The sequence below is a fragment of the Eleutherodactylus coqui genome, chromosome 7, assembly GCF_035609145.1.
Source record: "Eleutherodactylus coqui strain aEleCoq1 chromosome 7, aEleCoq1.hap1, whole genome shotgun sequence".
NCBI classification, from domain to species: Eukaryota; Metazoa; Chordata; class Amphibia; order Anura; family Eleutherodactylidae; genus Eleutherodactylus; species Eleutherodactylus coqui.
The window spans coordinates 123,022,567-123,036,344 of NC_089843.1; the positions used below are offsets into that span (position 1 = coordinate 123,022,567).

Consider the following 13,778-nt stretch of genomic DNA (forward strand, 5'->3'; position numbering starts at 1 on the left):
TGTGTATTTCAGTCCTCTAATTCCGTTAATTAATTTAGTTGCCAGTCTTTAAACCCCCTCAGGCAGTGCAATGTCTTACCTAAATACAGCAGCACATGCTGTGGAAATTTTCCACAATGAATCTACAGCATTTTTGAAAATCGCTGCAGATTCTGAATCCGCAGAATGTCTATTTATGCTGCGGATTTATGCTACAGAATTCAACCCTTGAAATCTAAGGGTTAAGATCAGCTTCAAAAACTGCGGCAAAATCTGCATAATTTAGGTGTGAATTTGGCCATGGCTGTTTTCCAGTGTAATTGCTGTGGGTCTTCCAATGTGGTATGCCTGCCGCGATTACACTGCGTAAAGGCACCCTTAGGTTGGAAAAAGGAGCGGAGCTTTTCATAAATATGATAATTGAATGCCATCTTTCAATGCAGTAGTGCCAAAAAGTGATATGATGGCACTGACAGAACTCCACTACAGGCTTTACATCTAAAACAATCCTAATAATATGAGAATTAAAAACTGAACATGTATTTGTGCTTTCTGCCTGTTCCTTCTGCATTCATCGCCAGATTAATGTGGATAGCTTTTGCAAGCAGGCGAACTCTTCAGTTCCAAGTCTGGACTTCTAACATTATTTTCACATGTTTGGAGACGAAACAAAGTTTGACAAAGTGTTTAAAAATTAAGTTTGAGAGCTATTTAAGATTAAATTGTGTAAAAACAACCAGGAAAGCTAACAAATTCTAAAATAATACCTGTATTCCAGCAAGGGAAAACACAGACAGCCATCGCACAGGGAAATGAACACTTTACAAGATGTGGAACAGTCCATTAGTCGCACTTTTACGTATTTATCTAGCATTTGTTATGCTTTGAAATATGTTTTAAATCCAGAGGTGGTATTTTAGAAATAACAAGTCATTAATTACTGTGCTGAGAAAACACTTTAGAGTGGTTTTGATTCTTCTCGCTGGCTGCTCTCCATATTCACACTACCATAGAACAATAAATCATATCCACAGTCTAACAACAAAAGCACGTTACAGTCTGAAAGAATGACTTACTGTCCCTGCTCTTGCCGTTAAGATAAAATGATTTTATGCCAACAGTTTTCAGGGTTTTTCTCTTGAAGCTATTCCGTGAACCACAAGTTATTTTCTATGAGACTTAAAGGGTTTCTCCATAAATGAAAAAAATGGGAATAAACTAAAACAAGAATTCTTATTTTCTAATGTATTGTCCCTTACAATGTATTCCCAAGCACTGATCTTCTTAACTATGTTTATGTCCTATCTACTTCCGTGAGGTATATATATGCCAGAACGCAACTATAGATTGAGACAACTTGGTTATAAAACCTACAAACAAGAAATTCCAAACTAGGCTCTTGGTGGTCAACTGTTAGTGAGGGGAATTTTGGGAAACAGGAAGAAGCCAGGGGAGCACTCATGAATACAGTGGATTCAAAACTATGAGTCTTCTTGTATTTCTGCATTCTTCCATCGGTGTATGAACTTTAGAGTCCCATCCCCAGTAGAATAAAGTGGCAGTAATAATTCTTAGAGCTCTATAACTATGTCTATAACAAACTTCATCTAAGTCCATACAAGCGGCGCAAAGCTCTCTATCGAGCACACAAGCCTACATTGTAAAATGTACACTTTTTCATCAATCATCTGCTGAGGTTCTATGATGACATTTTACAAAGTTGCAAAATCTTAATTTAACAAATTCCAAACTTAAGTCCTGTAAAATCATGGTACATCCCTAAATATATAATAGTGAAGAGGACTGCCGAGATAAAAATGAGACAACCAAGGGACCATGTTGGTTTGTCGTGGGTATTTTGTGTAGTCGAAATAGCTGACGCCTTTGCATTATAACTATTCTTCCTATTTCAACTGAATCCTTTTCCTGAGCATGCTTATTTATTTATATAGATTGCAGTCACCGTCCTGGGATAGGCAATCTATTAGTTTTACCATATTTATTCCACATTTCACGTTTCAGTAAGCATGCTCCAGCTTATAGATCTTGCACCAAATTCTTATACATAAATGTACCAATTTTCAAAAACCTACAGCAATTTTGCTCTATTTTTGCAGCCAGAAAATTGCTGGTAGAACGATTGTCTTTATTTGTGTGTCATATTTGTTCTTAACCATGTAAAGAGATATGAAATTGCCAGGGATTGTTACGTTCGTGTGGGTAAATAGGCACAGGGCCCACATGAATGTGCCCAAAACAGGCTGGGTATAATACAAACACAGGGACCCTAAAATGGAATTCAGACTGGACGGGCTGACGGAAACACCAACAGGACAGAGCACTGCGGACTGGACTGACAGACAGACACAACTTAGGGACTGACAAATGACCACAACTCTCGCCATGTATACCTGTACATATAAGGAGATGATGGCTATAAAAGTACGAGGTATTGGTTCATACATTGGCCAATGAACTTAAGCTGCAAAGGCCACGATAAGGCTCCTCGTGTCTTGCAGTCCCTAAACTTACAAGACACATCTACTAGAGGACTCTAAGGGACACCCTAGCTCAGAAATAGCAAACAAACCCAGAAGAACAAACTGAAACAAAACTGACAGAAAATTAATGTATAAATGGATATGAACTAACAAATTCACAGCAAACACACTACAAGCTGCAACGGAACAGGATACATGATCCAGCAGCACCAGACACAGTTCACACAGCAAGCTGTATCAGACAAGGATACAGGACTGCTCACTCTGGACACCAAACAGACACTGACAGGAGCTGGGTTTATATGTGAGCAAAGACTCAGGGGATTGGCTATCAAGAAATCACCACACCCAGCCAGCACAATTATGCTGCACCTGCGAACTTGTGCTGCTAGAAACCCTAGTACTAAAGGTCCAAGCAGCACAACCTAACAGTGACCATATTTATGTATGTTTTTTCAATAGTGCCTTGTTAGAGTAAAAAAGCAAAAATAGAGTTTAATTTGGCCTCCATAGAGTTTTTATTTTATTTGATGGTTACAGTAATCACTTGTCATTCCCTTTCCCTAACAGCCCTACAGTGTAAGAACAGTACAATAAATACCCCATATCTCTGCTCCCTGAATAGATGTACTGTATGATATGGGGCGTGAGATATTCGGGTAACTGCAGCTACATGCTCAGATCTTGAACTGACAACAGTTCACTTGACAATTTGTCATAAAACAAAACTTTTTTCGGATGTAGTAATATGCATGCTTTAGTTCCCACAATCTCGATTTCTTCGAAGACTTTGGAATCAAACATATTTTTTTTCAGGGTGGACATTGGGGAGAGAACAAGAACTAGTGTTAATAATTGCTGGCAGAAGCTAATTCAATGTGATGCCCAGTGGTGGGTGAATTTAACACTAGCGGAGACTGACCTCCTGCCTCCAACTGTGTGAAGCTGTCCCATATTGATATTGCTTCCCAGAAAAATCAGGTTCCTTGGCAATAAGATTTGGTATTAAAACTCAATTATTGAGCCAAATAATGTGATTGGCAAAATTAACTGTTTTTGTTAACATATTTCAGATTTTTTTACAAAACAGTCAATAAATACCAAAAATGATTCCATGTGTTCTGTGTCAGCAAGATTGCACTGTGTGAAATGATTTCATGGTGGGCATGCTATGTCAATAACGATGACACATTATAACTAGCAAGATAGCAGCATAGCAAACTACCAGGCCCAGCAGCTTAGGTGGCTCATGTTCACTCTCATATGGCCAGAAGGTTACTGAGTGGCATCTTTTAACTATATGTGGACCATTCAGAATAGCTTGTGTGGCACCGCAGTTAAAAGGCTATGTTTGTTAGAGGAGCTTAAGAGGTTAATGAATACAGAGTTACCACCGGTGGAAAAGGGGAGGTATTAGAGAAGTAATAGACTACAGAAACAGTCATGCTTGTCTATAAATTGGTACTCAAGTGATTGGGGCATCACTGTAATACCAGAGACAGACCATAGACATGTGCGACTATGTTTCTGGACAAAAAACAAACCTTTTCTTTCTAATGTGAGCAACCCTTTTAAAGGCTATAGATATGTTTGGGGGCACTTTTTCACCTAAATGCATGTATTTTGGACTGACAGTCATTTTTGAATAGAGTTTTCGGAAACATTTTGCACTGTTTGTCTTCTGCAGCTTCTACATGTCACTGTATATAGAAACTGCAGTCTAAAGGTACCTTAACACTGGGTCAAATATTACCAAAAATAATTGCTAGAAATCGTGAATTCAGGCAATAGTCATCGCATGTACACGTGACTGCCAATGGGGCACTGTAGGTTTTATCAGCTAATTTATGACCCAAACAAAGATAAACTTTGTTGTGATCATAAATTAGTTGATAAGAAGGTTCAGGAGAGGAAAGGACTGATGGAAATGTAGCCATCATTTAATCCTCACTGATGGATCTCCTACTGAGATTTAAGGCCCATTTAGACGCAAAGATTATCACTCAAAATTCATCCAAATGATGGCTTTTGAGCGATAACTGTGTCTAAATCTTACCATCATTTGCTTTTCTGCTGAACGATGGATTTCATGTGAGCATGAAATCCATTGTTCGTGATAGCAGGGACCGTATGCTGAGTTCTCCGCGGGCAGTGCTGATAACATTGTTATTAGCCGTTATTAGCCGTCATGCTGAAATATTAATATTTGTAAATGTCTCTAGTATGTATTGAGAATATTGTGATTTTTATTGTAATTTTCACTGCTTGTACTTACAGGCTGGTTCTCCAAGCTGCTGATAGGGGGTCCCCAAGCCTTTCTGCAACAAGCACAGTAACAGTATTAGTTATTGATATCAATGACAATGCCCCTACAATACCTCCTCTGGAAGCTGCATTTATTCCTGAAGGTATGTCATCAGAAAAGCTTTGCAGCGGATTGGAAATTCATATTTCTTTCTTTGTCATCATAAACTTTGCAACCCCATGAAAAAATATCAAGCATTAAGAAAATCCCATTGAAGTTAGTAAATTGATATTACTTGATTAACAGCTTACTTAATAGATTAGGTGCATTTCTGTTGGGAGTTTAAAGTAGTCTAAAACAAATCTCCTATTTTATCAGTGTCTTGAGATGCTGCTGCCATATCCTTCCCGCATGCTTTACACTGCAGCGCTATGTGCTCAGAAATAGTAAGATGCTGTATATAAGCACAAGGTCATCATAAAATCAGTACATGTTGAACTGACTTGCACTACAGTAAGGACAGAATTATAAGACATAGCGCCTAAGTCAAATGTAAGAAAAGGAAGATAAGTTTTAAGAAGTTTATATTCTTAAAGAGCCATGCTGATGACTTTTTTCATTCATTATCTCCCCTGTATAAATAAGTCGGCTAGTATTACCTTGTTTAATTATTCCTTTCTTTCTGCAACTCATTGAGTTCTTCTCCTCATGTGATCTCAATGTGACCTTCTGAGATTTACTTGGCTTTATGTTCCTCTCAAAGAGTCAGTTCTTCACTCAGCATAATTCTTTTGTGATGAACTTTACCACACAAGATCCTTAGAGGGGAACACAGACACGTCTATCACAGTTACTGCTGATGATCACACAGTTACAGTGAAGAAGATAATAGTTAAGCCTCCTGACTATTTCTTTATGGTCTGTAGCTTATTTAGGTGAATATACAGAGTAGTGATAATTACAATGTCCTCCCAGCAGGCAGAGGTGGTACAAGCTCTAGCTGGTCCAGTGATGTTGTACTGATGCGCCATGGGATTGATAGCAGCACAGACTAGTGAAAGAAAAAGCAGGGATAAATCTCAGAATCAAGCTGGTACCTGATTTGTATCAAAAAGGACTCTGCACTACATGCAAGCGATTGCAATATATTTAGGATACTTCCAGTGTGTGACAGACAATTGGGGGGTGAGGAGGAATGATGGAAGAAATATGTTTTTGTTGGAGTTGCCCTTTCATGTTTAAAGATTTTTTAAGCTGTCATGGGTAAAGTTGTGTTTCATTGCACATTTCAGATGCTGCCCCAGGCTACCATGTAGCTTGCATATCAGCCAATGATGTGGATCTAACACCAAATGTATCATATAGTTTTACTGAAGATGGAAATCCTGGGATGAAGTTTGCCATTGACAAATGGTCAGGAGTTGTAACTCTCATCGGTGTCTTGGATTATGAAGAAACATCTCAATATCATTTAAGGATTCAGGCCTCTGATTTGCTGCATCTGGCTGAAGCGGAACTCATAGTTTTTATTCTAGATGTTAATGATAATCCTCCATTATTTACTAAAGATATCTATAAGGTAAGTCCTTGAGAAATTCGTTCCAGGTCTAATAACCACTTCTGAGAAGTTAGGAGTTAGCCTTTGACATAGTCAAATGGAAGGTGTGTCATGTCTAGTATCTCATATGTGTCACAACTGAGGCTTCTATATATAGTTGCATGTCCCATTCTTTCCTACAAACTTAATAGGATAATTTCCATAACTTAAAAAGTTATGAATGTTTATCATATTGAAACCTATATCACTGCAAGTCTGGAACATCAAGCATCACATAAAGCTTAAAGATTTTGTACCAAGATTGAATGTTTACTCCAATCCACAGGATAAGGGATACTATAGCTATCTTATCAGTGGGGGACCAACTAGTGGAACGTCCACTAACTATGTAAACAAGGGTCCCAAAGGTCCCCGAATAAATGAAGCAGCATTGGAGTATGTGCGCTGCCGCTACATACATTTCAATGAGACTGCTGGAAAGAACTCATCTTTCTCCAGTAATCCCATTGCAAGGAATGGATTGGTTGTGCCCATGGAAGACCATTAATCCTTTTATTTGAGGACACTCAGGATCCCCATTCTCAAGATTGGTGTGAGTCCCAGGGGCCAAACCCCCACCAATTACATAGTTATCAGATATCCTATGTATCATGGATAACTTCTTTTTGCGGGACAACCTCTTTAAAGGGGTTATCCCACAGTCCAACATTTTTGTCAAAAGCCAAGTGTCTTCCTAATATTGTAATGCCACATGCCCAAATGAAATCACTATGTGCCTCCATTCTACCTATTTACGCTCTGCTACTTCCATTGGTGAGACGTTCATCACTAAGCAAACTGTGTGGTCCTGCTGATCAGCCCTTGTGACTAGAATTTCTAACTGGGAAACTACAATTCCCAGAAACACCCTGCATTGCCTCCTGGCTGCCAGCATGTCCCACCTCTATGCACTTACCATTAGCATGACTCTGTCTGAGCACTGAAAAGGTTAATTGGAGCAGGTGAACCCTTTGTCCACCCCCTTATAAAGAGCAAGAGACAATATTTACACAGTATGAGAAGGGGAGTAGGATATAGCTCTGCAAAACTTATCTTGCACAACCCTTATAAGACCATCTGTCCATGGAGAGGAGGTAGAGCTGAGCTGTGCTTACTGAACACAGGGAAGAGAGAGCAGAGATAAAGCCTGCTATGTACATGCTCACTGTGTGTGCTGAAGGCAAAGACAGAGGAGTAAAGACAGGGATAAACTAAGCAGTAGTGCTTAACCAGAGTGAAGAACTACTAGAGGTCATGTTCAGGAGTAACCAAAGATAAACAGAGAGTGGGGATGGGATGTTTAGGGGATGAGAATTCAGGACTGGTGCATTTTCAAAAAATTGATTTACAAGGCTTAATCATTTCAGATATCGAACACACTGAGCAACCAATGTGATCTTGAGAATACCCCTTAAGTGATTTTTGTCATATGACTTTTTAGTTAGATTATAGGCAATAGAGCCAAAAGATAAAAGGTGGATATAACTTATCGGCCACACTATCAACTCTTTCAGCCCCATTATCACATGATCCTATAAGTAGCACAGTCCTATAATGAAAGCTGTTATTCTATAATACAATTTAACTGTATATATTTGGGAAAGAAAAAGTGAAATAACTGTATTTTTTCCAGAGACAGGAATAAGAATATCCTGAGAATGTAGTGCTGTATATCTAGCATGTTCTTCTAGACAGATCGGCCTCAATGCATTGTTCATAGTCTAACATCTGTAATTCCAGAGTGTGTAATGTTACACTGGAGGCCAGTTGAACCGTAATCTTATGCCCATCATTACTCTTTGTTTAATTATGAGTCATATCAAGTTTTGACTGGTTGTTTTATTGCTGGGCTACTAATCCGGATTTGCTGACTCACAAGGACCTCATATTTTGACTAATGGGTCATACAAGAACATTTATGCACGTGTATTCTTCTGACAATTTAATTGAATACAGAAGTCTTTCAGCACAATGAAAATATTTAACGAAGAATATATTTTATAAAATATAAGTGGGCCATTCATATGACTTTTGTAATGATAAAGTAGTCTCAAAATAATTTGAAGCCCTGTTTCTTTTGGACAGTAGGTAGTAGGAGACACAGTAACGTTGCAATGCACTAAGAGGTGTGTTATTACATGAGTAATCCATCATGATGAACTGAACACCAGCAGCTTGTTTTCCTCAAACTTAAAAAATTACTAATTTAATAGCCAGATTTGCGAAAAGACACTCAGGGGTTCCTAAATGTTTGAAAGCCTAGAGTTAAAAAGAATGTATTTATATTAGAGATGAGCGAGTATACTCGCTAAGGCACATTACTCGAGCGAGTAGTGCCTTAGCCGAGTATCTCCCCGCTCGTATCTAAAAATTTGGGGGCCGGCGGGGGGCGGGGAGCGGTGGGGGGAGCGGGGAGGAACAGAGCGGAGATCTCTCTCTCCCTCTCCCCCCCCCCCCCCCCCCCCGCTCCCTGCCGCAACTCACCTGTCACCCGCGCCGGCCCCTGAATTTTTAGAGACGAGCGGGGAGATACTCGGCTAAGGCACTACTTGTTGAGTAATGTGCCTTAGCAAGTATACTCGCTCATCTCTACTTGCTATTCAAATACATTCAGTTTTTTTTTCATATAAAATTGCTTAGAAATATGAATGCAGATGTAATACTCTACTCTTAGTCGCCGTGGGCTAAATGCTTCTTTGTTAGATATTGGGGGGAATTTATTGAAGACTGGCAATTAGAGATGAGCGAGCACCAAAATGCTCGGGTGCTCGTTACTCGAGTCGAACTTTCAGTGATGCTCGAGAGTTCGTTTCGAGTAACGAACCCCATTGAAGTCAATGAGCGACTCAAGCATTTTTGTATATGACTGGTGCTCCGCTAAGGTTTTCATTTGTGAAAATCTTAGCAAATCACCAAAGTCATGTAAAAAACACAGAAATGGATAGGGCAGGCGAGGAGCAACATGCAGGGCTGCATTTCGGGCTCCGAGGTCTCACTATTAAGCCACAATAGTGGCAAGAGTGAGAACCCCCCCCACCCACTGTTAGCATAACGATCATTCTCCCTCTGCCACAGCTGTAACAGCTGTGGCAGAGAAGAACGATGTTAGCCCATTGAATTCAATGGAGCCAGCAATACAGCCGGCTCCATTGAAAGCAATGGGCTGCCGGCGAGCGCGGGATGAATTTTCGGGAAGGGCTTAAAAATAGAAGCCCTTACCTGAAAATCATCCTAAAATGTGTAAAAATACAAAAATATAAATTATGTCAGCATTAAGATTGTTCTCCTCTGCCACAGCTGTAACAGCTGTGGCAGAGAAGAACGATGTTAGCCCATTAAATTCAATGGAGCCGGCAATACAGCCAGCTCCATTGAAAGCAATGGGCTGCCGGCGAGCGCGGGATGAATTTTCGGGAAGGGCTTAAAAATATAAGCCCTTACCTGAAAAAGAAAGATTTTAGTGTAAAAAATAATAAAAATGCAGGCATTCTTTTCAATGGAGCCGCTGCTGCTGCCGGCGACTCCATTGAAGACAATGGTCCGCTGGCACACCTGAATTCTTTTTCAGGGAAGGGCTTTACATATAAGCCATTCCCTGGAAATGAATTAAAAGTGATTTAAAAAACCAAAAAAATAGATACTCACCTCCCTACAGCTGCCGGGGCACAGCCGCGTCTTCTGCTGCTGTCCCCTGCACTGTGGTGCTGAACTGCTGTCATTCAGCTGAGAGCTGCGCTGAGCCAATCAGAGGCAGCACTCACTCACCCATTCATGAATTCATGAATGGGTGTGAGTGAGATCTGCCTCTGATTGGTCAGGCTGTGACCAATCAGAGGGAGCTCATTCAGCAGGCGGGGATTTTAAATCCCCGGCTGCGGAATACTACAGAGAGCAGTTCAGGAGAACTGCCAGCTGGCCGCAGCTGAACTCCGTCTGCCGGGACCAGGTGAGTATATATATTTTTTTTATTTTTACACATTTCTGGATGAATTGCAGGGAAGGGCTTATATATTTAAGCCCTTCCCAAAAATTCATTGTGCGATCGCCGGCAGCCCATTGCTTTCAATGGAGCTGGCTGTATTGCCTGCTCCATTGAATTCAATGGGCTAACATTAGAGATGAGCGAGCACCAAAATGCTCGGGTGCTCGTTACTCGGGACAAAATTTTCGCGATGCTCGAGGGTTCGTTTTGAGTAACGAACCCCATTGAAGTCAATGGGCGACTCGAGCATTTTTGTATATCGCCGATGCTTGCTAAGGTTTCCATTTGTGAAAATCTGGGCAATTCAAGAAAGTGATGGGAACGACACAACAATGGATAGGGCAGGCGAGGGGCTACATGTTGGGCTGCATCTCAAGTTCCCAGGTCCCACTATTAAGCCACAATAGCGGCAAGAGTGCCCCCCCCCCCTCCCAACAAGTTTTACTTTTGAAAAACCCTCATTAGCAATGCATACCTTAGCTAAGCACCACACTACCTCCAACAAAGCATAATCACTGCCTGCATGACACTCCGCTGCCACTTCTCCTGGGTTACATGCTGCCCAACCCCCCCCCCCCCGCATGACCCAGTGTCCACAGCGCACACCAAGGTGTCCCTGCGCAGCCTTCAGCTGCCCTCATGCGACACCACCCTCATGTCTATTTATAAGCGCGTCTGCCATGAGGAGGAACCGCAGGCACACACTGCAGAGGGTTGGCACGGCTAGGCAGCGACCCTCTTTAAGAGGGGCGGGGCGATAGCCCATAATGCTGTACAGAAGTAATGAGAAATCCAATCCTGTGCCACCTCCATCAGGAGCTGCACACGTGGGCATAGCAATGGGGAACCCATGTGCCACACACTATTCATTCTGTCAAGGTGTCTGCATGCCCCAGTCAGACCGGGGTTTTTTATAAATAGTCACAGGCAGGTACAGCTCCGCAATGGGAATTCCGTGTGCACCCACAGTATATGTGGCTCCCTGGAACCCACCGGCTGTACATAAATAAATCCCATTGCCCATCACAGCTGAGGTAATGTCAGGTTTAATGCAGGTGGGCTTCGGCCCACACTGCATGCCCCAGTCAGACTGGGGTTCTTTAGAAGTGGACACATGCAGTTACAACTCCGTGTGGACCGACAGCATTGGTGGGTCCCAGGAAGCCACCGGCGGTACATAAATATATCCCATTGCAGTGCCCAGCACAGCTGAGGTAGCGTAAGGTTTAATGCCGGTGGTCTTCGGCCCACAGTGCATGCCCCAGTCAGACTGGGGTTTTTAATACATAGACACTGGCAGGTACAAATCCCTAATGTGAAGTCCCTGTGGACCCACAGCATGGGTGGCTCCCTGGAACCCACCGGCGGAACATAAATAAATCCTATTGCAGTGCCCATCACAGCTGAGGTAACGCCAGGTTTAATGCAGGTGGTCTTCGGCCCACACTGCATGCCCCAGTCAGACTGGGGTTCTTTAGAAGAACACACATGCAGTTACAACTCAGTGTGGACCGACAGCATGGGTGGCTCCCTGGAACCCACCGGCGGTACATAAATAAATCCTATTGCAGTGCCCATCACAGCTGAGGTAACGTCAGGTTTAATGCAGGTGGTCTTCGGCCCACACTGCATGCCCCAGTCAGACTGGGGTTCTTTAGAAGTGGACACATGCAGTTACAACTCCGTGTGGACCGGCAGCATGGGTGACTCTCTGGAACCCACCGGCGGTACATAAATAAATCCCATTGCAGTGCCCATCACAGCTGAGGTAACGTCAGGTTTAATGCAGGTGGTCTTCGGCCCACACTGCATGCCCCAGTCAGACTGGGGTTCTTTAGAAGTGGACACATGCAGTTACCACTCTGTTTGGACCGACAGCATAGGTGGGTCCCAGGAAGCCACCGGCGGTACATAAATATATCCCATTGCAGTGCCCAGCACAGCTGAGGTAACGTCAGCTTTAATGCAGTTGGGCTAAAAATTACTAGGATTACAATGTAGGCGAGGGCCCAAAAAAATTGGTGTACCAACAGTACAAATGTACTTCAGAAAAATTGCCCATGCCCAACCAAGAGGGCAGGTGAAACCCATTAATCGCTTTGGTTAATGTGGCTTAATTTGTAACTAGGCCTGTAGGCGGCCCAGTTAAAATAAAAATTGGTTCAGATGCAAGTTTCAACGCTTTATTGAGAATTGAAACGTATAAACATTGTTTACAAAAGTTATATGACTGAGCCTTGTGGGCCTCAGAAAAATTGCCCGTTCGGCGTGATTACGTGAGGTTTCAGGAGGAGGAGCAGGAGGAGGAGGATGAATATAATACACAGATTGATGAAGCTAAAAGGTCTTTTTTTATGGTGAGAATGATGCTTCCATCCGCGGGTGCAGCCTACGTATTGTTTAGGTATCGCTGCTGTCCGCTGGTGGAGAAGAGAAGTCTGGGGAAATCCAGGCTTTGTTCATCTTGATGAGTGTAAGCCTGTCGGCACTGTCGGTTGACAGGCGGGTACGCTTATCTGTGATGATTCCCCCAGCCGCACTAAACACCCTCTCTGACAAGACGCTAGCCGCAGGACAAGCAAGCACCTCCAGGGCATACAGCGCGAGTTCAGGCCACGTGTCCAGCTTCGACACCCAGTAGTTGTAGGGGGCAGAGGCGTCACGGAGGACGGTCGTGCGATCGGCTACGTACTCCTTCACCATCCTTTTACAGTGCTCCCGCTGACTCAGCCTTGACTGGGGAGCAGTGACACAGTCTTGCTGGGGAGCCATAAAGCTGTCAAAGGCCTTAGAGAGTGTTATACTGCCTGTGCTGTACATGCTGCCTGATCTCTGCGCCTCCCCTGCTACCTGGCCCTCGGAACTGCGCCTTCTGCCACTAGCGCTGTCGGATTGAAATTTTACCATCAGTTTGTCCGCCAGGGTCCTGTGGTATAGCATCACTCTCGAACCCCTTTCCTCTTCAGGTATGAGAGTGGAAAGGTTCTCCTTATACCGTGGGTCGAGCAGTGTGTACACCCAGTAATCCGTAGTGGCCAGAATGCGTGTAACGCGAGGGTCACGAGAAAGGCATCCTAACATGAAGTCAGCCATGTGTGCCAGGGTACCTGTATGCAACACATGGCTGTCCTCACTAGGAAGATCACTTTCAGGATCCTCCTCCTCCTCCTCCTCCTCCTCCGGCCATACACGCTGAAAGGATGACAGGCAAGCAGCATGGGTACCCTCAGCAGTAGGCCAAGCTGTCTCTTCCCCCTCCTCCTCATGCTCCTCCCCCTCCTCCTCCTCAACGCGCTGAGATATAGACAGGAGGGTGCTCTGACTATCCAGCGACATACTGTCTTCCCCCGCCTCCGTTTCCGAGCGCAAAGCGTCTGCCTTTATGCTTTGCAGGGAACTTCTCAAGAGGCATAGCAGAGGAATGGTGATGCTAATGATTGCACCATCTGGGTAGACTCCTCAAAGTTTACAAGG

General features: G+C 43.1%; 1 protein-coding gene across 1 annotated transcript in view; it reads left to right on the forward strand.

The window, feature by feature from the left end:
- The window catches only part of DCHS2 (dachsous cadherin-related 2), a 267,892-nt gene that overhangs the window by 240,237 nt on the left and 13,877 nt on the right, over positions 1 to 13,778 (forward strand). Inside the window, exons 17-18 of the mRNA XM_066574814.1 lie at positions 4,758 to 4,888; positions 6,018 to 6,304. Coding sequence (XP_066430911.1) covers positions 4,758 to 4,888; positions 6,018 to 6,304 — 418 coding nt within the window. The remainder of the gene's footprint in view (positions 1 to 4,757; positions 4,889 to 6,017; positions 6,305 to 13,778) is intronic.